At 35.6% G+C, this 22,990-nt stretch overlaps 1 protein-coding gene across 3 annotated transcripts in view; it reads left to right on the top strand.

Moving 5' to 3' along the window:
• Window positions 1-21,505, top strand: part of LMBR1 (limb development membrane protein 1) — a 65,718-nt gene extending 44,213 nt beyond the window's left edge. For all 3 annotated transcript variants that reach the window (XM_084507485.1, XM_084507486.1, XM_084507487.1), the window contains 11 exons: window positions 341-409; window positions 2,742-2,806; window positions 3,960-4,032; window positions 9,601-9,681; window positions 10,647-10,723; window positions 10,981-11,058; window positions 11,876-11,949; window positions 12,190-12,280; window positions 13,698-13,764; window positions 17,725-17,886; window positions 19,547-21,505. In XM_084507485.1, coding sequence (XP_084363611.1) covers window positions 341-409; window positions 2,742-2,806; window positions 3,960-4,032; window positions 9,601-9,681; window positions 10,647-10,723; window positions 10,981-11,058; window positions 11,876-11,949; window positions 12,190-12,280; window positions 13,698-13,764; window positions 17,725-17,886; window positions 19,547-19,629 — 920 coding nt within the window. In that variant the 3' untranslated portion in view covers window positions 19,630-21,505. The remainder of the gene's footprint in view (window positions 1-340; window positions 410-2,741; window positions 2,807-3,959; window positions 4,033-9,600; window positions 9,682-10,646; window positions 10,724-10,980; window positions 11,059-11,875; window positions 11,950-12,189; window positions 12,281-13,697; window positions 13,765-17,724; window positions 17,887-19,546) is intronic.
• Window positions 21,506-22,990: the final 1,485 nt, after the last annotated feature.

The raw sequence follows: 22,990 nt of genomic DNA, 5'->3' as shown, positions 1-22,990 counted from the left end.
AATGCCATTTTTTCTGTTCAGTAAGCTTATTAAGTCAGTTTCTAGCATGGTGAGATGTTTCTTGCTCCTGTGGATGCGATGTTGTGTATCTATATGTTAAAAGGAAGTGATTTAAGTGGGATAGGGATAAAAGATAAAGATATTTTTCAAGCTTAAGTGCTAGGACAGCTTGTTGCCTGCAGATTTATTAACTGAGTAATTCTTAGTTTATACTTCAAAACACAGAAATTCTTCAATCCTGGAGAAGAAATCTTAGGGAAAGAAGCTAATTCAGTTGTATTTGTGACATAAGTAGTCTATTCATAATGAACTAAGGCTGTGCTTAATGTGTTCTTTGCAGACCTCTGGGAATTCTACCTCCCATATTTATATTCCTGTATATCACTGATGGGATGCTTGTTACTTCTGTGTAAGTATTTCCCTGATTTCTTTTTTTTTTTTTTTTTTTTCCAAAAGATGAATGCTTCTATTTGTTTTTTAAAAACTGAAGGAAATTGTTCTTCAATATGAAAGTTGAATATGAAAAATTATATGTATTTTTATAAGATAGAATCTTAGTATAAACTTGTTACATTTGAATTCTGAAGTTTGTAAACCAGTTACATTTTCATAGAATACTTAATTTGTCCTGTGTTCAATAAACTATCCTTCTCCCTTTTTTAAATAAAAATATTCCTGTAAAGGCAGAAGCAAGAACACAACACAGCTAACTTTCGTAGTCATGAAACTAGTATCTGGCCAGTCCAGAGATCTGTTACTTGGTTTTGTACAAAACAAATGCAGTGTTTTTGAAAACAACAACAAAACCAAACTTATTCCAACCGGTCCTAGACAGAATTCTCTCGTCCCTGTTTAGGGGAGTAGAAAAGATCATGGGAGGCTCCAAACTGCACTTATAGTTTCATGCCTCCACTGCCCCCCGAATTATTATAAAAAAAAAAAAAAAAAAAGCCAAGGGGGGGCACATCATCTCCTTTTCTAGATCATCATGTTTTCACCTGTTTTCTAGATTTTAAAGGTTTACAGCTAGCATTTATAGGGCTGTTGCTATGGATAAAGGATTGAGATTGATGGTAGTTTGAGGCATTTACATAAAACTAAGCAGATCAGTCTATGAAAGGTGTTACTGGGAGAACTTGGCTGAGTCTCCTCAGGTTCTCTGTATGTGGAGATTCTTAAATCCACAGTAACGGAAGGGGGAGAAGTAAAGAGTATAATTCTGACCATCTCATTCATGAACACCTAGGCTCTTTGAGACTGATTCACAACAGTTGCTCAACCTCCTAATGGGGAACTTGGCTTACAGACTTTTACATGTGCCTTGCTGTCAGTTTCAGCAGAGCTGAAAATTTAGCATGTGTTTTGGGGCTACTGTGTAGCAGTTCACCCCAATCATTGGGATCAAATGCCAATTTTAGAGCACTCATTTGTAACTTAAACAACCAAATCACTGAAATTACATAAAGCCCTCCAAGCTGTTACCCGTGTAGCTGAAAGGGCAGCATATAGCAGTTAGAAAGGGGTGGATGCTGGGGTGGAGCTTCATTAGATCTGCAGTTGGCTTAATTGCTGAAGCAGTGTATCGGGAAGTAAGTGATAGGTTTATTGAGAGGGTTATTTGCAGCAGTCTCTTCCCTTCTCTCCTTTGCCTGCAGGCTCCCCCTATAGTTTGGGAAGACTAGCTAAGGGTAGTCTTTATCAATACTTTTGTATTCTTCCTCTAATGTGTAGTAGCCATAGTGAAGCACTCATTAGTAAAAATGAACGTAATCCTCACTAAAATCTTGTTTGCTGCTTCTTGTCTTATTTAACCTAACTACTTTATGATCAAATAAACTATAAATATATCCTCATCTGTGCTGTTACAAATTCCTTCCATCTCCTACATGCTTTAGTATTTGGAGGCTGTTCTCCCTAAACTGTTGATAATAAATTATTAGTGAAAGATCAGAGTCTAATCCTTTCTCCCAACAAGCATATGTGCACCATACCTGGAAACCATCAAGTCTACTATCAAAAGGGCAATCTGTTACTTCATAAAAAAGAAAGTAGCTTAAAATCTGGTAGCTGAGCCTACTGCCAACTGAAATTACAGTGAACTTTTACAGCAAGGTGGTTTCATGATCTCTTGACCTTACAGCTACAGCTACACCTGTGCTAGCAGATTAAATGTCAGAAACATTCAGCAGCACTGTGGCCAAGCAGTGTTATTCCACCCACCATCCACATCCATGGTATTGCAGTTTCCAGAAGGTGTCTGTGTGCACATTGCCTTGTTCCTGCACTGTGTGAGCTCCAGAACTACACCTGGGAATTTCTGGGGAAAGTGCTAACTGGCCCAGGGCAAAATCATGCAGGGGATAGCTGTTGCAATTTACTCCTGTAGACAATCAAGTCTTAGTGCCCAGGAATGCTTCCTGGCACTGCTGAACATACTCATATAGACATAGCCTCTGGTGCCACATGCTTTGAATAAATAATTATGTAAGCAAGTGTAAGATATCTGTTTATATGGTGTTCCCTGATAACAAAAATCAGCTATCCTCTTGGAGAGATGCTTGTCTTGTTTGAAATCGAAAAATAGCAATAAGTTTTAAAGTTCAGGTTGGAGTTTGAAGTTCTGTTCTTTTCAAAACTGTACCTAGTTTTATGTGTAACGTGACATAAACACTGTACTTGCAAAGAAAAATCAGTCTTTGACTTAGAAATCACTGTTTTGTGTAATCTTCCTTCCTCTGCAGTATGCACGCCAGTGGGACTTTCACGGATGTTTACAGTAATGGGTCAGTTGCTGGTGAAGCCAACAGTAAGTGCTACACAAATCTGTGCTTGTGTGCTATCTGATAGATGGTACAGTGGCATTAAAGTGTTTTCTTATAGAATGGTTGTACTTCTACACAATTATCTCTTTTGTTCATCTGGTTTTCTATAGTCAATATACTTGTTTTCAATTTTGTCTTATAGCACAAAAGCCTGCTTTCTTCAGTTTTTTAATAGTGTGGACTTTCTCTGGCTTACCAGGCTGTACAACCACTATTAGTATTAATATTAATTGCCAGTATTGCCTACTTTGTTTTGCAAATGCTTGAGAAGTGTGGTTTTTGTTCTGAGTTTGGGCGTTAAGGGTGTAAGACCAAACTAAGGCTGGATGGCAAGAAAACTACCTAGGGGTGTACTTAAATTAGTGAAATTGGCTTTGCCTGCAGGTAGTTGGCACCTGTTAGAACCTTTTAAACATAGATAATATATTGTAATTGTGCTGAATATGTGAGGGAATGGAAAGTTTGTACCATATGCAAATCCCCCAGTGACCTTGGTGTCATGTTTCCTAGTTTGTATTTACTAAAATTTGGGTGTGTTTAGGTCTTGCATTCCTTTTCATTAGTCAAGTCAATCCTGAAAATACAAAGAAAATATGTACCACTCTTTTGCTATTTATAAGCTTTAAATTCAAAGTGCCTGACAGTAAGGTAGGTAGGCTTCATGTATTTTGCTTTTAACTTCCACTAGCAATTTATATTTGCTTGAAATATTGGCATATGATTTTTTTTTTTTTAATTTACTCTTTCAAAATCTGCAGTTAGTTTTGTTTAAATTAAATTGAATGTGAAGGTCAACAGGTTACTTATCTTCTCCCTGCCACTATATAAAATGACCTGAATATAGGTTAGATGTACTGTCGCTCCCCTGTTCCCCAAGTAGTCTCTTTAGGCTGAAATTGAATATAAGAGTTTTAACCTGAAATTAAAACTTAACATAAAGTTTATTTACAGCAAAGAAACAGAACTGTAACATAATGGAATAATCTCCTATGGTGTTTTTTTTTTGTGTTGACATTATGAAGTTGCAGAATATATATTTAAATATAAAGGTTATTCGAACAAAACAAACCCAAGTAAGTCAAAAAGGTAAGTGACTTTCTGTTGATGCTTAGGTCATTTTTCTGTTTCCAAATACAGATCCTTGAAGACTTAGATGAGCAGATGTATATCATCACTTTAGAGGAAGAAGCAATTCAGAGGAAGCTCAATGGTATGCTTGTTCAAATACAATAGTTACAGTACAGTAAATACAAATTCTGCTTCAAATACAGAATTTTGAGTAGTCATATGTATTGATCTTAATGTTATGTAATGTTATATAAATATTCTCTCAGAATATTTCTCTCAGAGTTCAAGATTTTAGTATGTAACAATCATTACTAGCTTACATTTGATTGCTTACTGTGTACAAGATTGGCTTGTGTGCACTTTGTTTTTAACATGTTCATCAGTTTTAACACTGAGAATATTTTGAGACTGAGAATCCAAATCCTCCACCCTTACTGTAAAATTGTTTGGTTTGCTAATTGTGACTGTATTTTACTGTTGCCTGAAAAGCAGTGAACATACTTTTATTAGGAAGAGGCTCAATGTTCTGAATGATGAGCTTTGTTTATTTGGAGTACTTTTTCTGCTTCAGTGATGGTATAATGACTTGTTAGCTTAAATTATAAGTATCAGAGCAGTTCTTTATATTCTAGGAGCTACAGGGTAAATTTAATTGTTGTACATCCATTAATGAATAATTACAATGAATATATTATGTAAGCGTTTTAGGCTTTTTGTGTTTAGCATTACAATTCAGCAATTCTTGACAAGGTCTTCTTCTGAAGTATTTCAAAAGCAGTATTAAGTTTCAGCTTCTAAGATAAAGAACATTGCTGCATATATAATGCCAGTTATGGAAAATATGTAAATTCTATCTCTTTAAAATCCCATTGTACCAATTCTCTTCTAAATTGCTGTAAACTGCATGGATAAATCATCTGTCCACATTTCATACAATTACTTCTTGTTGGTAAAACAAAGATTATTCATGTCATGACTTTTGTCCATTGTTATCCTTTTCTGGAAGGCATATGACTTATTTTAGCCTCAATTTTCTTTCTTTTTTTTTTTTTTGCCTTTCTTGTTTACTTTTCAGTCATACCTCAAACCTTTCTTCTTTCACTTCTCAATAGGTCTCTGATAAAAGTTGGTCAGAGAAAGTATCTTTCATAACAGGAGGTCGTGGTCTTTGCTCCAGCATTTAAACGTGGTGGTGGAGTAGTGGCTTCTGTGCTAAAATCAGGCGCGGTTCCCAGTTTAAAAGCAATGCTCTCCTTTGCTGTTTTGGGAGCTCCAGGTTTTTTTATACTGACATGCATGTGTGTATATATATGTATGTATATGTATATACACATACAAATATGCAAAAAGGTGTGTGGAGTGAACACCTTTGAAGCTGTGATGGGGTAATTAAAATTGTTTTATGTGTTTGATGTTAGCTAGGAACTGTAAAGTATTTGTTACTGAATATTTTATGTTGTCATGGTGATGGTGCTTATGTATGAGGAAAAGCAATACAGAAAATGGACAAATAGCTATTCAAGTACCTATTAGACCCAGTGCAGGGTGGTTTGTGCTGTTCAAGTGGAGAGTGTAGTTTAGATGATAGTCTGTTGTTTTTCTATGTAGGTGTGTGTCTATGTTGCAGTTTAATAATTTCACTTGTGAGATGGACCTAGTAGAAGTCTTTTAATTGGATCTGGATTTAGGATGTGTCGTTAAGGAAGTCGCCTGTATCAGCTGAAAGACTGGATTATTTTTCAGTGGATTGTTAAGAATTTAACATAAGCAGAACTGCAACCTAGGCAAATTCCACAGAGCTCACCATCCCTCTCCTGAGAGGTGAAAGATATGGGGCTTCCCTCTTCTTGGAAGAGGGAACTGAGTTCTGTTTCACGTGCTGAGGGAACGACATTTGCACCACTATCTGAAGGGCTGCTTGAAAACCTCTAGTTAGTTATAAAGAGAAAATTCATAGACTTCATTCAGATTTTTATCTGCTTTTTAGCTTAACTTGGAAATAACATGTAGGTGGAAGGGAATGTTGCATGCACAAGAAGATATTCTGCAAGGTTTTTGTGAGTAATTATTTAAGTAATTTTAAGTATGGTTTTCATTTATGTGGCAAGAATGGAAAGATTCATCCTCTCTGCCAGAAATCAGAAGGACATACAAATTACACCAGAAAAATAAATACCATTTTTGCCAGAACTATGAAGACGCGAGCTTATCCTGTTCACTGATTTTTTTTAAATGTATACAAATGTGTACTAACTACATTAATTAACGTAGTGCTGTGATGTTAGGTGGCATAATTTGTGATGTCTAACTTCACTTACGCATTTGTGTGTTATGGAGCTATATCAGATACGTTAAGCTACAGACTTCCTATGTCATGGCTGCTGCAACTTTCCTGCAGTTGTCATAGTGAAAATACTCTATGTGCTTAAGGAAGCCTGCTGGACAACTTAGCAATGATGTGTTTGGAAATATACACTCCATTTACACGCATAACCAAAGAGTTTTATATTTTATTAGAACTAATGAGGACCTGATGACAACCTTAAGCAATGCTTGGTGATTATCAGTGCTGATTATTTCTCAGTGGGTTAATTGCTATCATGCTCTTAACACTGCTGTGGCCAGTCCCAGCTGATGTGTCCTCAGACAGTGCCTGGACAGAGCAAGGTATTGCCATGAATCGCTGTTCCTACTGAATTGGCTGGGGAAAACCTCTGCTTTTGGAGGAGGGAAAGAGTTCAGCTGTGTGAGCTGTGCCCGTTATTAGTACAGATGTAACTGCCGTGGCTGTGGTGCAGTCGATAGAGTTTTCTGTAAACCTCCTCATATTTCAACCTAACTCTAACTGGGAAACTGCATGTTTTCTTTGTGGAAACTAAATTTTCTTCCTTCTCAGATGTTTCCAGTGTATAAGTGAAAATCGGAGGAGGCGGGAGGGGGAAGTTTGATCGTGTTATCTACCCTAGTATTTTTATCTGTTGAAGAGATACTGGGCTTCGGGAAAATGTTTGTTTCCAGTATATTATATTTCAGTACCCACAGCACTCCTACAGTCAAAGAATAAAGCTGGGACTTTTTTATATTAAAAGAGAAAAGTTGCCTTCAGCTATTAGTTTTCCTGAATCCAAAGAGACGGGTGGGGTAGGATCAAAAATACTTACTTGATCAAAGTTATTGGCTCTGAAGGTATCCTTACCTATGTAAGAAAGATGAAAGGTGTTGTTTTTATTGCACGCTAGTAACAGTGTAATTTTGAACTAATTGGTGTTGAACTGCCAATCACCTAGGGGGAATGCAAATAGATACTCTTACAATTTCCTTTGAGGTACTGAAATCTTATGTCGGGGCTGGAAGAAAAACAGAATAATACCGTTAAATTGACCTTAAATGAGCTGCTTTGTGGCTTTCTCGGAGAATCCCTTCTAACTTTTCATTGCTAGTCCAAACAAGTCTCGTCTACCAATTTGATTTATTGGCTAGACAGCGCTGACATTGAACTTTGTGCATGTTTGAAATAAAGCTAATGGTATAGAGCTTTTAAGAATTTAGCTGCATCCTTTTCAAATACTCTTTTGACTGATCTGAAACTTTGCTTTCCCCTCTCATAAAATATTCTTTTGTATAGCAACCTGTTTGCTACTAGTTTTAAGGAGGAACCACAACAGCATTTAGATATGATTCAGAATGTGCATGGAAGTGTGTCTTTAGGATCTAATGTGATTTCATTGACTTTGCTGGAAAGACTCCCATGGATATCAATCTTGAGCTCTGAGTTCTTATATCCAAGGGGAAAAAAATGCATATATCTTGAATGAAGTTTTTCCCCAGAGACCCCTAAATCAATTATGGAGAAGAAAACGTCAGATGTTAACTTAAGTTTTCTTACTTTAACTGCTTCCATTAAAATTCTTGAGACTGTTTCCACTGAGCTCTCTAACTGTCCTTTTTATTCACTTCATAGTAATTAGTCATTCCATGAAATAGCTAGTTTAGACTTTTTGTGGAAGGAATGCCTCAGTTTATTTTTATAACAATAAAGAGTCTTGTTTAAAAACAAAACGTTGTTCTAAAAAAATACACATTTTGATTACTTATTTAAAATACACTGAGAAATGAAATTGACAGTCACTGCAGGCACTTCAGTTTAAGTGAATTTGTAGATCTTCCTGGTTAATTCTTGGATTTGAGATGTTTATATATTTGAAGCCACTGTAAATATTACTGCATATGTTTTATGTCACTGATATGAAAGATAAGTGCAGGCATAACATAGAGGAAACTTGTTATATGCAAAAATGTGTGTGAAAGAATTATGCAATTAAATCCCCCCCATTTTTTTTTTTTTTTTTTGGAAGATGTGTATGCCTGGTTGAAAATTCGACTGTAGTGAAAAATAATATACTCTGAAATAGTAAAAGTTTTTTAAAAAAAAAAAAAAAAAAATCCAAAATCTAAGAAACATTTTTCTTTATCTTGGTTTTCATGTAGGACTTCACTCTGTTGGATGCTGCAGGAATATACATGGGGGCTGGCTGGGATGAGTAATTTACCTTGTTATCTTGTACTGAGATTGCTAAATGGATCAACAGACAACAGAAAATAAGGAAATAATGAGACTGGACCATAAAGTAGTGTTAGCGTGCCAGCAGCCTAAGTGCTATTTAGTTTTTGTAGGCAAATGATTAAGATATGAGATAAAAGCCTGGACAAGACTATTAGTCTCATAGAAATTTATTAGTGTTTAAAAAAAAAAAACCTGCAACACTGTTATTATGGGTTAGCCTGCAATCAAAGGCGAGGCCAAGGGTAGGGAATGGCCAACAAGCAGAAGGGTGTCAGTGTAAATCAAGAAAGAAGATAACTTAATAACTTTGGGGTTATTAAGACCTTGAACTGCCACAGTGTTTTGACAGAATGAGATTGGCCTGGAATAGGCAGGAAATATATGAGCACTCAATTTATTATCAGGTGAGATTATTGAGAAATTAAAGGCATGTGAATGAGAGAAAGATGAGTAGAGGGTGTTTGTGATTTAGCCCAGGGAGTGTATTTCCAGGGTGTGATTGCAAAGAGTAAAAACTGAAGTAGAAATGACGAGAGCTGAAAGAGCAGATCTCTTGTCAGCATTTCTCCGTTGTATTGTTGCTTGAATGTGGAGAGCAAGAGTAAAGGAGAGAAACCAAAGTGTGCCTGCGCTGGAAGGGTTGGCTGGTTGAAAGAGACTTGGAGGTTGAAGAGAAGAGGATGCAGAGGGAAATGGGCTGGGCTCCTTAGACATGGTAGAGAGGAGGAAGAGTTGATGAGCAACTTCTCTGCCTTGCTCGTTTTCTGCCTAGAACTAATATTACAGCTGTCTAATATCACTAATATTACAACTGGAGGTCCAGTCACCAGCTTAATTAGTTTGGAGGCAAAGGTATACTCTGTCACTAAGGTGCTAAACAATAATGCCCTTGAAGGGCATCCAGAGGTTCTTTGCATCTTCATACGCGTCATATGGAGACAAAGAATGACACATTTAAGCCATTCAGTGTCAGGCTGCCACACCATAACTGGTTTTTGAAAAAGATTTGAAAAATCTCAAACAAAAAACCTTGCTCTTTAAAGCCACAAGTGTTAATGTGTTGTGTCCTAAACATGGATTTTCACAGTATGTCTTCCAGCACTATAGTTAGTCCCATCCAAAACAAAATTTCTTGTGTTTTAAAAGGTACCTCTTCCACAGTTGAATACCAGACAGTAGAGTTGGAACGGGAGCTTGAAAAAGTGAAAAGCAAGAAAACAAATCTAGGTAATATACTTTTTTCATACTGTTTCATGTGGATTGCAATTTAATAAATGACTTTAAGATATTATGTTCAGTTTTTAACAGTTGCTTGATTGATCCCAATTGTTTCTAACCAAATATGTACATTCTCAGTCCTTTCAAACTATTATAGTTTCTACAAGTGTATCATATGGAATCATTGCCCCTCACCTAACAAACATACTTTAAATAGGGAGTTGGATTTGAATCTTATTTTTAACATAATTTTTGAGAAGTTGTGACACTTCTTGGCATGGAGATCAGTAGCACAGTCTTTTTATATGTCATGTTATATTTATGATTATTTGGGATAGCCTAAGACGTTACTTTCCTGTCTCTTTGGTTTTGAATTATTTCTCTTAAAGTCAAATTGTTGAACAGGGAAATTCTTGGCGCTTTTGTGTCTTCTTGTGATACTTCTCATAATGGCAGCTACTCAACAGGAATCTCCCTACTTATTCAAAGGCTTGGAGTATTTTGCATTTGTCAGTGTATTATGTGCAAAGGTAAAGATAGTAAGAAGTTGTTGGGTTTTCCTTTTAGACACACTAGTGATGTCCAATATGTTAGTCTTGTCTCTCTTCATTTATATCACAAGAGGATAAATATTTGAAATTCCTTTTTTTTTTAAAGGTTATATTAAAATATATATAAACAAATTCTATTCTGCATTTTATATTGCAGTATTCATTGGATAATTATGGTGAATTATGATGAACCATGCCTTTAAATAAGAAAAACTTTCTTCTGTATGTCCCCCCATTCTTTCTCTAGAGGTTTTTTTTTTTTTGAATGCTTTGTACAGTTCCTCAGAATAGATATTTCTATGAACTTGTTGTTGTCGATTCACAATAATACTGCTTTATCTACAGTTTATAATGGAGATGTAAATAATTGTTACTTGTTTTACTCTGAACTGATATATGATATCGTATTTCTGTTCTGAACAGAACGGCGGAAAAAAGCTTCTGCTTGGGAAAGAAATTTAGTTTATCCAGCTGTTATGATATTGCTGCTGACTGAGACAGTAAGAATTTTTTCTTTTTTTTTTTCTTTTTTTTTTTTTTTTAAAAAAAAAAAAGAAAGCAGTTTGGGGAATTCTTCAGTCATTTGGGGGTGTACTTTTAAAATTTTTGAGTGATGTCTCTAAGCAATAAAATCAATACTCTCTTGATCATCTTAGTAGAACTTACTTAACATTATGAAGTCAGGTGAGGATATGTACTTCCATTGTTCAAACGTGGAATACTTTTAAATAATGTGACTGTTTCTCGTTCTTTACAGTCCATCTCAGTCCTCTTAGTTGCTTTCAACATTCTTTACCTGTTGGTTGATGAGACTGCAATGCCAAAAGGATCAGGGGTAAAGTAAACTTCTCTTACATAATTTTTATAATGCTAGTAATGCTTTGGAGCCCTTACAGAAGTTCAAGTTAGAACTTGACTTTTGTTTCTCTCTTTCAGTCCTGTATAAGCACTTTCAGTCCTGTATAAGCATTTACTACATGTCTTGTTATAGTGTCTTCTTAATAAAATCAGCACAGAATCTTTACAGTAATTCAGTCAAGTAAATAACTAATCTGGGGTTTTGCATTTCGTGTGTTTTACTTTTAACACTGTTTAGAGATATTCAAGAAAATAAATGCATTAAAAAGCAATATGAAAAGCCTTTTTTGTGTTTGTGTTCCTCTTTCAAAACATGAGCATTTTCTTCTTTTATGGTAAAACATAAACTTGAAGAAAGTAAAGAACAGCACATTGTATAATAGTGTCTTTAATCACAAGAGTTTTTATTAATTTGCTAATGCTTTCTCATGGCTATAGGTCTGTATGAGCTTGTGTAGCTATAAAAGCTGATTAGTGGTGATGACCACTCTTTGTGGCATTGCAAATACCTAATCGTCTTCTGAGATCTCTTATTTTGGTTTCCAAAGCAACGGAATATGTATAAAATGCGTATTTTAACTTCTGCCTTAGTACATTTCGCTCAAGTTTGAAAGCAAGCTGATAAAAATTGCACGGGATGTGAGATTCATAGGTTATAACATCAGTGTGATGCTTAAATAATTAAGTAAAAGCTTTATTTCATCTAGGAAGTCTTTTTGGTACTTGTACAGGTTAACTTTTATGCATGTTGCATGTACTTCATTAAATTATGCAAAATATTTTTCTCCTTCTAGGGTCCTGGAATAGGAAATGCATCCCTATCCACATTTGGTTTTGTGGGAGCAGCACTTGAAATCATTTTGATTTTGTATCCTTTCTTTAAAAACTGTCTGTTAACAAGTATTCTGTCTAGTTTTCTGGGACACTGGTAATTTACTAAAACACTTGCTTGGAAAGAAGAGAGAGGTCTGTCCTTCTTAAGCACTCGAAGTGTTTTTTTGTTTTGTTTATTTCTCCCCCCTCTGGTTCTTAAGACTTTTAGGAGACTGCTGAGAACTTGAGTGAAGCATGCATTCTTTGGAGGTTCCTTTTTCCTTGATTCTCACAGCTATCTTATGGTGTCCTCTGTCGTCGGCTTCTACAGCCTTCGTTTTTTTGAAAATTTCACTCCCAGGAAGGATGACACAACTATGACAAAGGTAAGGTAAAGTCTGTGGTGGTGATGGCCCCCTCCTCTCTCTTGCCACCCAAGACAAACTGACTCTTTTAGTAATTGCCCTGAATGGCTCATTTGCAGTGATCAGTATTTGTTTGTAAGCTGCGTAAACACAAACTGGAAGATTTTCAAAATGCTGAATGAGTGGGAAAAAGGATGTGCTCTGTTTAGTTTGGATGGCATCCATTCACTTGTAAAAAGCTGGGAATAGGAGAGCTTGTTAACTAGCTATAGAAAAGCTAGTGAAAGAACTTTTTTCAAAGGAAACGTATTGCTAATGAGTAACTTTGATTGTGCTAACTGTACTTCAGGGAGCTTGTTTGAAATCTGAAGAACTTGGTTGCTAGAAGTAATACAGACAAAGTAATTCAAATTTGAATAATTAAACTAAGACTGAGGAGGTCTATTCAGCAACATTTTGCAGTTTGAGGCTAATTTTACTTTTTACAATTTAGCAATGGCTTCAGAATAACCTAATGCTAAGGAACGTGCTTAGTTTTTTGGAAAAATATTCCCACAGCTGACAAGGGGAGGTGATCAGTAACCAAGGAACAGATGTTGAATTTAATTATTTATTCAATGTTTCACTTTAAGAAATAGGAAAAAAAAAAAAAAAAAAAGCATTTTTTAACCATAAATTATTGGAAGTGAGGAAGTAGGTAAACATTGAATGGGTATAGTAGATTAGGGACTTGGAATGTTATTAATGCCTTGTATAGTTTGTTTACAGTACACCAGGAATAGCGTACTATTAATAAATAGTGAATGCATGAATATCTACTTACTTCTCAGAAGTTTTGTTTTTTCTTTTAAATTCTGATAGAATTAGAGCTGAAGAAAGTGATCCCTTGCGAGAGAAAGAAGTTTCAATTACTCTTTATAAAGGCTTCACAAAAAGTAGAGTAAAATCTAACAGCTGAGATTTTTTTTCATGCTATTTAAAGTAGTCAACAGGCATTCAGTTGAAAGGAAGCTCTTTGTTGTAATTTTTTTAATAATGCTAATCCTTCAAGCAGTTGCATACAAAGCTTAAGCTGATGTATCAGTCATCTATTCTAAGCTCATGGAATAGCTGTTCTATAAAAAGTTTGCAGGAATTGAATAAACAGTTGATGCTTTGCAATGTGCTAATTTTGAATTATTTTGAATCCAGACATAGTTAATACTTTGATTAAAAGTAAGTGATTACATATTTGATTTTTAACTCTTGGATGATCTTCAGTTGTATAACACCGTATGGAGAAGTGTGACAGAAGTAAGACTAACTGTATGTTATTGTGAAATACCTAAGGTTTGTTTTTGAACAATGATACTTTATTTTTTTTTTTGATTTTGAGATGTTTTTTCTATTTTTAACAATTCCATTTATAATATAAAGACTGTTTCTCATTTTCAAACAGATAATTGGAAACTGTGTCTCAATCTTGGTGCTGAGCTCTGCTTTGCCAGTAATGTCAAGGACACTGGGTAAGTGAAATGTACAGCACTATAATATAGAATATTATAATAAAGGACACTTAATTGAGTTTTTTAAAAAGGAACAATCTGTAGCTGTCATGTTGTCACCTGTGTTTGTGGCCATGAAACTGCAGAACGTGCATTTCAAAAAAAAAAAGGATTTTCTAGAGAACTGTTTTCTAACAAGCCAGGTCAGATTTTAAACTTGAAAAAGGCAATTGTGCAGTGAATAGACATAGAGACTGTGCGTTCAGGGCAGTATAAAATAGCTTCATGTTCACTGTCAAATTACAGAAATTTCTATCAGCAATGTGAAGACCGGGCTACTTTCATTTTCTGTAAATTCTGCTCCCATCCCACATTCCTTCAGTCTTCAAATAGAAAAATTAGGAATCCAACATAGTAAAATCGAAATAATTCTGATTTTGTTAAGAACTCGCAGTAGCATTTGAAGTGAAAAACTATCTTAGCCAGTTGGAAAGACACGACGTTTTGTATCTTGACAAAATTGTTTAATTGGTTAATATTCAACTTGAATTCTTGAAGTTAGATTGAAAGAGTTTTACAAAGTACATAAATGTACATATTTACGTAGTGCAAGATACTTGCAGCTAATGTGAATTTAATTTGCAAAATTAAAAAAAAAAAATAAATAACAAAAAGCTTTACCTCAGGCTGTATGTCATAAGTAGAAGTTTAGGAGTTCAAGCTTAGGCCCACAGAATACTATTGTATACCCAATAGTTCTGTAGCTGATTCTTTTCAACCAGAGTGCTGTGAAATTGAGAGTAGCTAGTATTTTCCAGTAAGCCATGCTGCATCTTTTTGTGCTGTGTATCCACAGATTACTCTTATTAACTAAATCATTTTTATAACAAAAAGAAACTTGACATAATGAACAAGTGAATGACTGTAATGTAATGCATTTTGGAAAGCTGAATCCTAAAGCACATGTTCTAGAGCTCACATTTTAAAAATCTGTAGCAAAACTTCTTAAAAATGCAGTTCTAGAGTATAGCCAGTTTAAGATCTTGATAATAAAACAATGCTAGCATTGAACAAGATATAATATCAAAAACTTAGTGGCTTAAAGTCGAATTATAACATTAATGCAGCAAGATAGTGGACAATACTAATCATTTGTTTAAAAAAAATCATTGTTAATAGTCTGTGAGATTAACAGTTGATAATAAATGGTTTCTGTGGAAGAATGTATACATGCTGGGTGCATTGTTGTCTCATAGGAAACAGATTAATGGTAAAACTCTCTTTAAAAAAAAAGCCAACAAATGAAATTCCTGGATAGTTTGCCATAGAGATAAATAAAAGAAGAAAAAAGATGGAACAATTAACACACAGCTAACAAATGCACAGACACAGCTGTCCAAACAGGATTAATAGAGTGTATTAGAGTACAGTGAGTCATGTGGTGCTTTGCAGAAATATCAACATGTATTGCTCTACATGCTACCGCCCTGTGGGACTCAATAGATGAAAAAGAAAGAAATATGTTAAGCAGACTCATAGTCTTTTCACATCATTAAAAAAACAAGTTTCTAGGCTATGTAGAAAAGGCTAGAGTTTATCATTATTGGAAAAGTAAAATAGCAGAAGTTATCTGGTACAAGTACTGACCTTTTTCAAGCTTTAAAGATGTAAAAAAAAATCTGATATTTCTGTTATCCACCACCTACACGGCAGTGCTATATGTCTGTAATCTTTCACTCTTTTAGAACTCCAGGATAAGTTCAGTCATTTTATCCATAACTCTTCAGCCTTTTAGTAGTCCTGCTTGAAAACTGTTTCCCACCAGCACTATGTTGCTAAATACTAGGAAACAAATTAGGAACAGGGCACTTAATAGGCAGAGACATAGAAGCAAGGAACTGCAAACAAAATTGAGTTTTCTGATACTTGTAAGTTTTCCCAGAATTCTTTTGTTTATCGTGATTGAATAAAAAGTGATATGAAACTCATGTCAGTATAGTTTAAAAATATAGTTTTTCTTTTTTTAACATGAACAGTTCTTTTTTAACCTGATTTTTTAAACCTAAACAGTTCTTTAGTGTATTACTTGGTAAATTATGATGAACGTTCTTGGACGTGTGTCCACTAGAGATGTAGTTTTCTGTTCTGAGTTTTCCATATTGAAGTCTTGGGAGCTGTGTTCTCTATAGGCTGTGTAGGCTTACTCTGTAGGAAAGTCACAAAAATTTAACCCTTTCCTCCCACAAATGTACAAAAAGGTGCTGCCAGATTTTTTTTCTGATGAGCACTGATGTTTGTTTATAGGAGGAAAATGAATGTAACTTATGTTACAGAAGTGTCAGGCTTCATTTTCATTTATCCTTACAACTCCTGCAACAACACTCGTTATTCTTCCAAACCCCTTTGTATCAAGGGGTATTTTTTTTGTTTGCAAATAAACTTATTACCCAGTGTTTTACCTGTTTTGTTTCTTTTTAAGGATACAAAGACTGTACATTGAAACTTGAATTTCTCTGTTTTCCTGTAGCTCTGCAGCCTGAGTAAAACACTTTTTCTTTGGAAATGTTCCGAAGGACGCTGCTTTGCTTCAAGTGTGAAAGCAACTCATGTTTATTTTTTCATCTGTTTACCAGTTATTCAGTCAGCCAGTTTCTTCTTGTACTAAGACCTTTGTGCTTTTTTTATATTTCTACCTGTCTGATTAACTTCAGTCTTTTTTTTTTTCTTTATCCTTCTAAACATTTTACTTTCTTCATGGTGGCATGTTTTTCTTCAGATACAAAATTTGATTCCTGTATATATTTGTATGTATGATATTTTTTTTTAATGAGTGTGCTGAGTACAAGAAGCATGTACAGCTTTTAACATTGTGATGGCTGGCTGATGAGTATTGAGGACTGAGCCAGGATCATGGTGCAATAAGATTCGTAAATGCCAGGTTTACCTTTGAAAAGAAGATAGCTGACCTTTAATTCTGTCTCTTCACTTATTATCACTGGTGATAGTTTTAAAAAAAAAAAAAAGAAACCTTTATAATAAGATGATAGAAAATTTGCTTCCAGCAACTAGGACTAGTTTCAGACTGCAAAGCTTCCTGCTGCTGTAAATGTGAAGAATCACCAATTCTAGACAACTGTGTTTGGGTTATCATCTCAGTATTCTGCCTTTTAGTCAATGCAGTCTTTGATGTAGACCTGGCAAAGGAACAACCTGTGGCTCTTCTGCCTTCTGGGATGTACCCTATAGCTTATAGACACTTCCACATTAATGACAAATCTTGCTCACTTAGCTTTAGTGATTGACTAGCCTTTGATCAGCACAAAGCCTGAGTGTCATTGTTTAGAGGTCCACTGTGAAGACCACCTGTCAGCACTATCTTTCAGCCAAACTCTTTTCCTTCTGTGCAAATACTCTGTGGCTGTAGAGGTGGAGAGCTCTAGGAGAAAAACTGCCCTTGGAAAGAGGTCTTTACAATTCCATTTTAAAAACAGTGGTCCTGAAAAACACATACAAAGGCTTACTGTTAGATGTTAAGGATTTCATGGAAACCATTTTACTACCTGTATTGCTTAATAAGAAAGCCCACAATGTGTTAGCATTATCGGGAATAGATGTGGATTTCAGGAGAAAACGATATCTCAAGCAGTTTTCATACTAATACTGATTTTCCTAGTTGTATTCATTGAAATAACAAAGGCAGAATTCTTACCCAGAGTCAAAAGTTACTTTAACTTATGTTATTCAAATGTTTTATTATGAAATCCAAGAAACATTTTGAAAAGCATCTTCCCATTTTATAGTAGTCAGTAAGTGGACAAATGACTTTGATAGCATTTTCTTGTGTATTTAACCATGTCTTACTATATGTTGTCTTAAAGAATTTTGCGTTAGGTATGTAAAGAGTAATAGAGTGAAACTTGTGTGTTTCTTCTATAAACGTAATCAACATTTTAATGCAAATCTCAAATCCAATTTTATCAGGAATTACTCGATTTGACCTGCTTGGAGACTTCGGAAGGTTTAACTGGCTGGGAAACTTTTATATTGTATTATCTTACAACTTGCTCTTTGCTATCATGACAACGTTATGTCTGGTCAGAAAGTTCACTTCCGCTGTGCGAGAAGAGCTCATGAAGGCAATAGGTAATTGTAGCACTGAAAACTTAGTTTGTGCTTGAACTTTTCCTTTCTCCAGCATTGATACCTTGTTGTGCTACTGTGAAAGTTCTTATAACCCATAGAAAACTTTTTTCTTGTGCATGCAAGTTTTTGTAAATGAAGATGTGAAAGAATAGCCGTGTGTTATTTCAGAAGAGTTGAGAGCTAGGTATAATGATCTTAATGATGTGTACGTGTATTTGTTGATTGCAGTTAGATTTTTTTTCCATTTTGTGAAAGTATAAAACCATTTATTGGTACTCTGAGCATGCAAACGAAGCCTGAATACTTATCAAAGTGCGAGTGGTGGTTGTCAGTGACCTCTTTAGGGGAACTTAGCATTTGTTGGCAGTTGAAAGATAGCAGTAACAGGTTTTTAATCTTTTTTTCCTTTGTTTTTTATACAGATTGAGTCACCTAAGCCTTAAATTCTCCTTGTGTATATTACAATGGGCTGTTTTCATAGTCTGCATTCCAAAAAGCTTGCATATGGTTTTTTGTTTGTTTGTTTAAAGCAACTTATTAGTTCCCCAAAAGTAGTTTAGTGGAAATCTCAGCTGCTTTCTTGCGATGTTTTAAAGTGCTACGTGTTCAGAAAATCCTTGTAGAGAATGTATGGAATTTTAATAACTGGCTGAGTAAAACCTATAGCTGATATAATCAGACTTTTAATCAAATGGTGCATTCATGTTTAAGAATTTGTGAGTATGGCAGTACAAAAAAAGCTTAAAACATATTTGATGCGAAGAGGTTGTTACTACATCTCATCTCTACTAATGGCGATGAAGCTCCTGCCTTTTGTACAATAGAACAGTATTTGCTTAAGTCGAAAGGACCAACAGTGAAACTTGGGTGTTTGTTTATAACCGCAGGTTCAGTTTGTAGTGTTGAAAATGTACACATGTTAGTTTTCACTGATTACTGCTTTCCAGAGTTGTGAACTTGGTAAACAAAATCTGAGCAGTTCCTAGAGTGCGCCTCCTAGAGTGCAGCTCTGCTGGTGGCAATAAGTTAAACTGAGGCCTATTAAACAGAGCAATACAACGAGGCTTGGGCTGTTAGAGGCCATTCTGTCATTTGTGATGTTGAGTTCTCAAGCTCGGAGGGAACAGATTAGTAGGCTGGGGTGTGTAAATCTGTCCATTGATTTTTATGCTAAAAGTCATTTCATAGAAGCTCTATAGTTGATTGAGATAGATACGTAATGTGGGTTGATGTATTTATCATTATTCCCCAGCATTTAGTTAAGGTCATGTTATGAGAAAAGGCCTTGATTCTTTTCTTGATTTATCCCTGTCAAGTGACTTTTATAATCTTTAATAAAATTTCATAATATTTGTGTGTAAACTGTAAAGGGATTACTCTGTATAATGCAATGGATGTTACAGAGCTCCAACTTTAGTCATCGTGGGCTTATAGCAACAGGTCAGGTGAAACTTCAAAGTTTGTCTGTCTTAAAGCAAATGATGTAAAGGAATTATCTTGCTAATTCGTGGCATTTCATTAAACTTGTAGTTTGTAATCAAAAATTATATAAATTGAAAGCACATTAACAATATTAGTTTGCGTGTGTCTTTCTGAATAGCTGTATGCATGAAACATGGAAGAATCTTATTTTTTTTCCTTACTGTGTAATGTTTTGCAGGCTTAGATAAGCTTCATCTGTCAAACAATCCAAGAGACTCTGAGACAAAGCCGTCTGCAAATGGGCATCAGAAAACACTGTGATTAACAATCACCTGCAATCAACAGAGCTGAAAACATCAACCTCGTGGCATTCCTGTCATCTCATCAGCTTTTTTATATTGATTTTATTTGTTCATGATCTGGGTCCAGCCTTGTCTCATTTTTTGATGCTGGTGTGCTTCTGTGGAAGTTAGCTGTATCAGACTCTTCTCTTTCCAGTTAACTTTTGGTCTGCTTGTTTATTTCCCAGTACGTTAATGCAGGAGGTGCCTTGAAGACTGGAAGCTGAAGAGAATAATGCATTCCTTTTTGTTGACGGTCTCATATCTTTAGACGCAAACCTGCTACCGTTTGAATTCACAGTACCTCCTGTGTAATGCAGACACAGCTACAAAGAATAACTTTGGGACTTGGTTTAGAAAAAAAACAACAACAAACAACAACAAAACACTTGAAGCCCAATAGGACCCTTACTGGAAATGTAAGCTACCTGGAACATGCATCCTCAGCAGTAGATAATCAGTTGCACTAAGAATGTGTTAAAAACAAAACTGGTAGCGACCACAGTTCCTTTCGTGCTGGAGTTGGGAGGCAGTTCATAGTGTAATATCACGAAGCTTTCTTGGAAGGCCAGCGTTTTCAGTTTCTGTTCTTAGCTCTAAAAGCCAGGTTGCTTTACTGGTAGTCAGGCAATATCTTATCAAATAGAGTGAACCACAATATGAAGATTAACTTCAGTGTTAAATCTGAGCCTAGTATGCTTTGTAAAAAGCTGCGTAGACCCCTTGTCACAGCTCTTACAGTTCTGTAAGCTATTGTGCCGTGGAGGTCACTTACCCTACCAAGAACAGCCCTGTAAAATTCTGTGTGAACTACTGTGTATAAGCAGTACTTGTAATCAGTGCAAGTGGCACAGGCCTAGGAGGCTGAGGTTGCAGGTTTTTTTTTTCTTTACAGTGTTCTTTTAATTTGAAGTAAATTATTTCTCTGAATTTATAGCTACCTGGATTTCTGTTCAGTGGTAAAACACAGCATCTTTCACTAGTCTGTTTTTTAATGTACACATGAACGTGTATATAGGCCTACAAGTGTAGATATAAATTAAATTCTAAGCTTATAGAGATGACGTAGGTGGCTTGGTAAGTAAAACGTGTTTGTTCAGTTTGGTAGTGTGAATTTCCACGGTGTTACAATTTAGCTGCTCAAAGGCCTTAAATTCAGAATGGCATTGACGGGTGGTAACGTCCTTTTTCTTAGCATCACTGCAGCCTTAGGAATCCTATAAGCAGTCTGTAATAAACACAAAAAAAAGGCCAAAACAACACCCACCAACAAAAGTATTGAAAATCTGTTTGCACGTTCATCCTGCTCTGCCACAAGTAATCTTCAAACAGATTGGAATAAGGACAACTTCAGTGTGCGCCCCATACGTAGCGAGTCAGAGAACGTTCTTGGTTATTTCCTATTTCTGTAAAACTGAAGTATGTCTGGAGTTTGAGGTCTTATATGTGATCAGGCTGTGACAACTAACTCTCCAGCATGGTTCCAGTATGGGATAAACCTAGTGTCAGAAACTTTTGGGCTGTTTTTGGACTGTTCTTGTGAGAAGACTGCTCTGGGCTGTAGACCTTACTACTGTGTGTGTGTGAATGTGAGTTTTTTTTCGTTTTGTTTACTTGTATTTGTTTTTCTCCAAGTGCTTCAAAAATCAAGCTCCAGTGCACATGAGGATTTCTCAGTTGTTTTGCAGGCTGCCTTTTCTGACTTGAACTGGGGCACAATGTAAATACTGCTGTAGTAAATATGAGAGAGTTACTTTTTGTGTGATTAGTATGAATTCAAGGCTTATTAAACTGACTATTGATGTGTTGTACTGAGTCTTGGAAGACTTAAAGTAAAATTGGTTGATTTTTACGAAGATTTCCAAGCATTTTTTTCTGTTTGACTTTAATGCTGACATTTTAGTGAGAAATCTTTACCTGCGTCCAAGTTTCCCAGCCAAGAACAGGGAGCTATAATTAAAAGTTGTTTGAGAACGTGTTTACATTTAAAACACCGGGAGATTTGTTATTAGGGGTGTAATTCAGGTATTCTCAGAGTTTTTAGCCTTATATATTAGCATTATAGTTGAAAATAACTTAAATGTATCCACTTTTCCACGCAAGTGATAGTATGACCAAAATTGTCCTAGTGTCTTAATGGGGCCAGTGAATTGTGGTATATGAGGCTAGTTAGCTTTATTAAAATATTATCATTATCATCAGTTTAAGACAGTTACATAAATATGCTCTGAAGAAATTTAAGGAATAAATTCAGGGAGTGTGAACCAGTATAAGTCTTGATCTTCACACTTTCCGTACTAGTTAGCCTGACATGGTGTTTTGGGGAGAGATCACTGAAATCAGTGGTCCAGGAACATAGAAAGAGATGAAATTATAAAGTGTGTGATTTCTGAAAGTGAGCTGGGCAGTTACCTAAATGGAGCTGAGACAGTTCCTGTTGATAAGCCTGCAAGTTTCAGGCAAAACTTTAAAACTCTTTCAAAATATATCTGACAGCCTTGCCTGCTCCCACCCGTTCTGGATCCTGTAGTCAGAGATGTGTGGGTTAAGAGTGTGTAAGTGACGATTTTACACCAAAACATGGCATGTGGTTGAGATGCTGTGTGGTTTTACACGGTGGGTAAGAAATTCAGAACTAGCCTGTGTAATTACTGGCAGTGTTTTGTTTTAAAATCAGCCATTTATATTGTGGTACTGTCCACATCGTGTGTTTGGCCTTGGAAATGACATGCTTATGCAAAACCTCTTACAGACACAATGCTACTTTCAGATGTACTATGTGTAAGATACAGGTCACTGTATACTTTTCACAGAAGCATACGGTCACTTAAATACAAGCAACTGGTAATTCATTAATGAATAGTGACGATGCATTCCTAGTATTTTGACTCATGTAGAGTCAGGTGGTCTATACCTTCAAGGTATATACAGCTGATCTTAGTAACATTAACACCTGCCTCACTTCTTAGGAGGCAAAAAGCACATAAATGCTTCCATCTTCAACTAGATACCACACAAGACCAAAAAAAAAAAAAAAAGATGTAAACTAAGTGTTTTAGGTTAGCCTTTTCTCAGCTGTATTCTGTGTTGGTAGCACAATATTGAGTGCAGTGACAGAACTGTAATATTGTGGGGTTTCTGAGTGTAAAGCACACGATCCAATCCGTAACACCTTAGGCTAATAAATATCGGCACTGGTTACTGTACGAGTAACAGTTTTTGCATTCATAGGAAGCTCTGTTTACTGTCCGGAATGTGATGTTTCTTTTTGGCCCTGCTCCTCCAGTATCTCTTACCCTGTTGACTGTTTTACATTGTCATAGAAATTAAAGGATTTGTCA

Source organism: Aythya ferina, assembly GCF_964211825.1.
Source record: "Aythya ferina genome assembly, chromosome: 2".
Classification (NCBI taxonomy): Eukaryota; Metazoa; Chordata; class Aves; order Anseriformes; family Anatidae; genus Aythya; species Aythya ferina.
The sequence above is the reverse complement of the archived record's forward strand: the minus strand, read 5'-3'. Positions and strand labels throughout refer to the sequence as shown.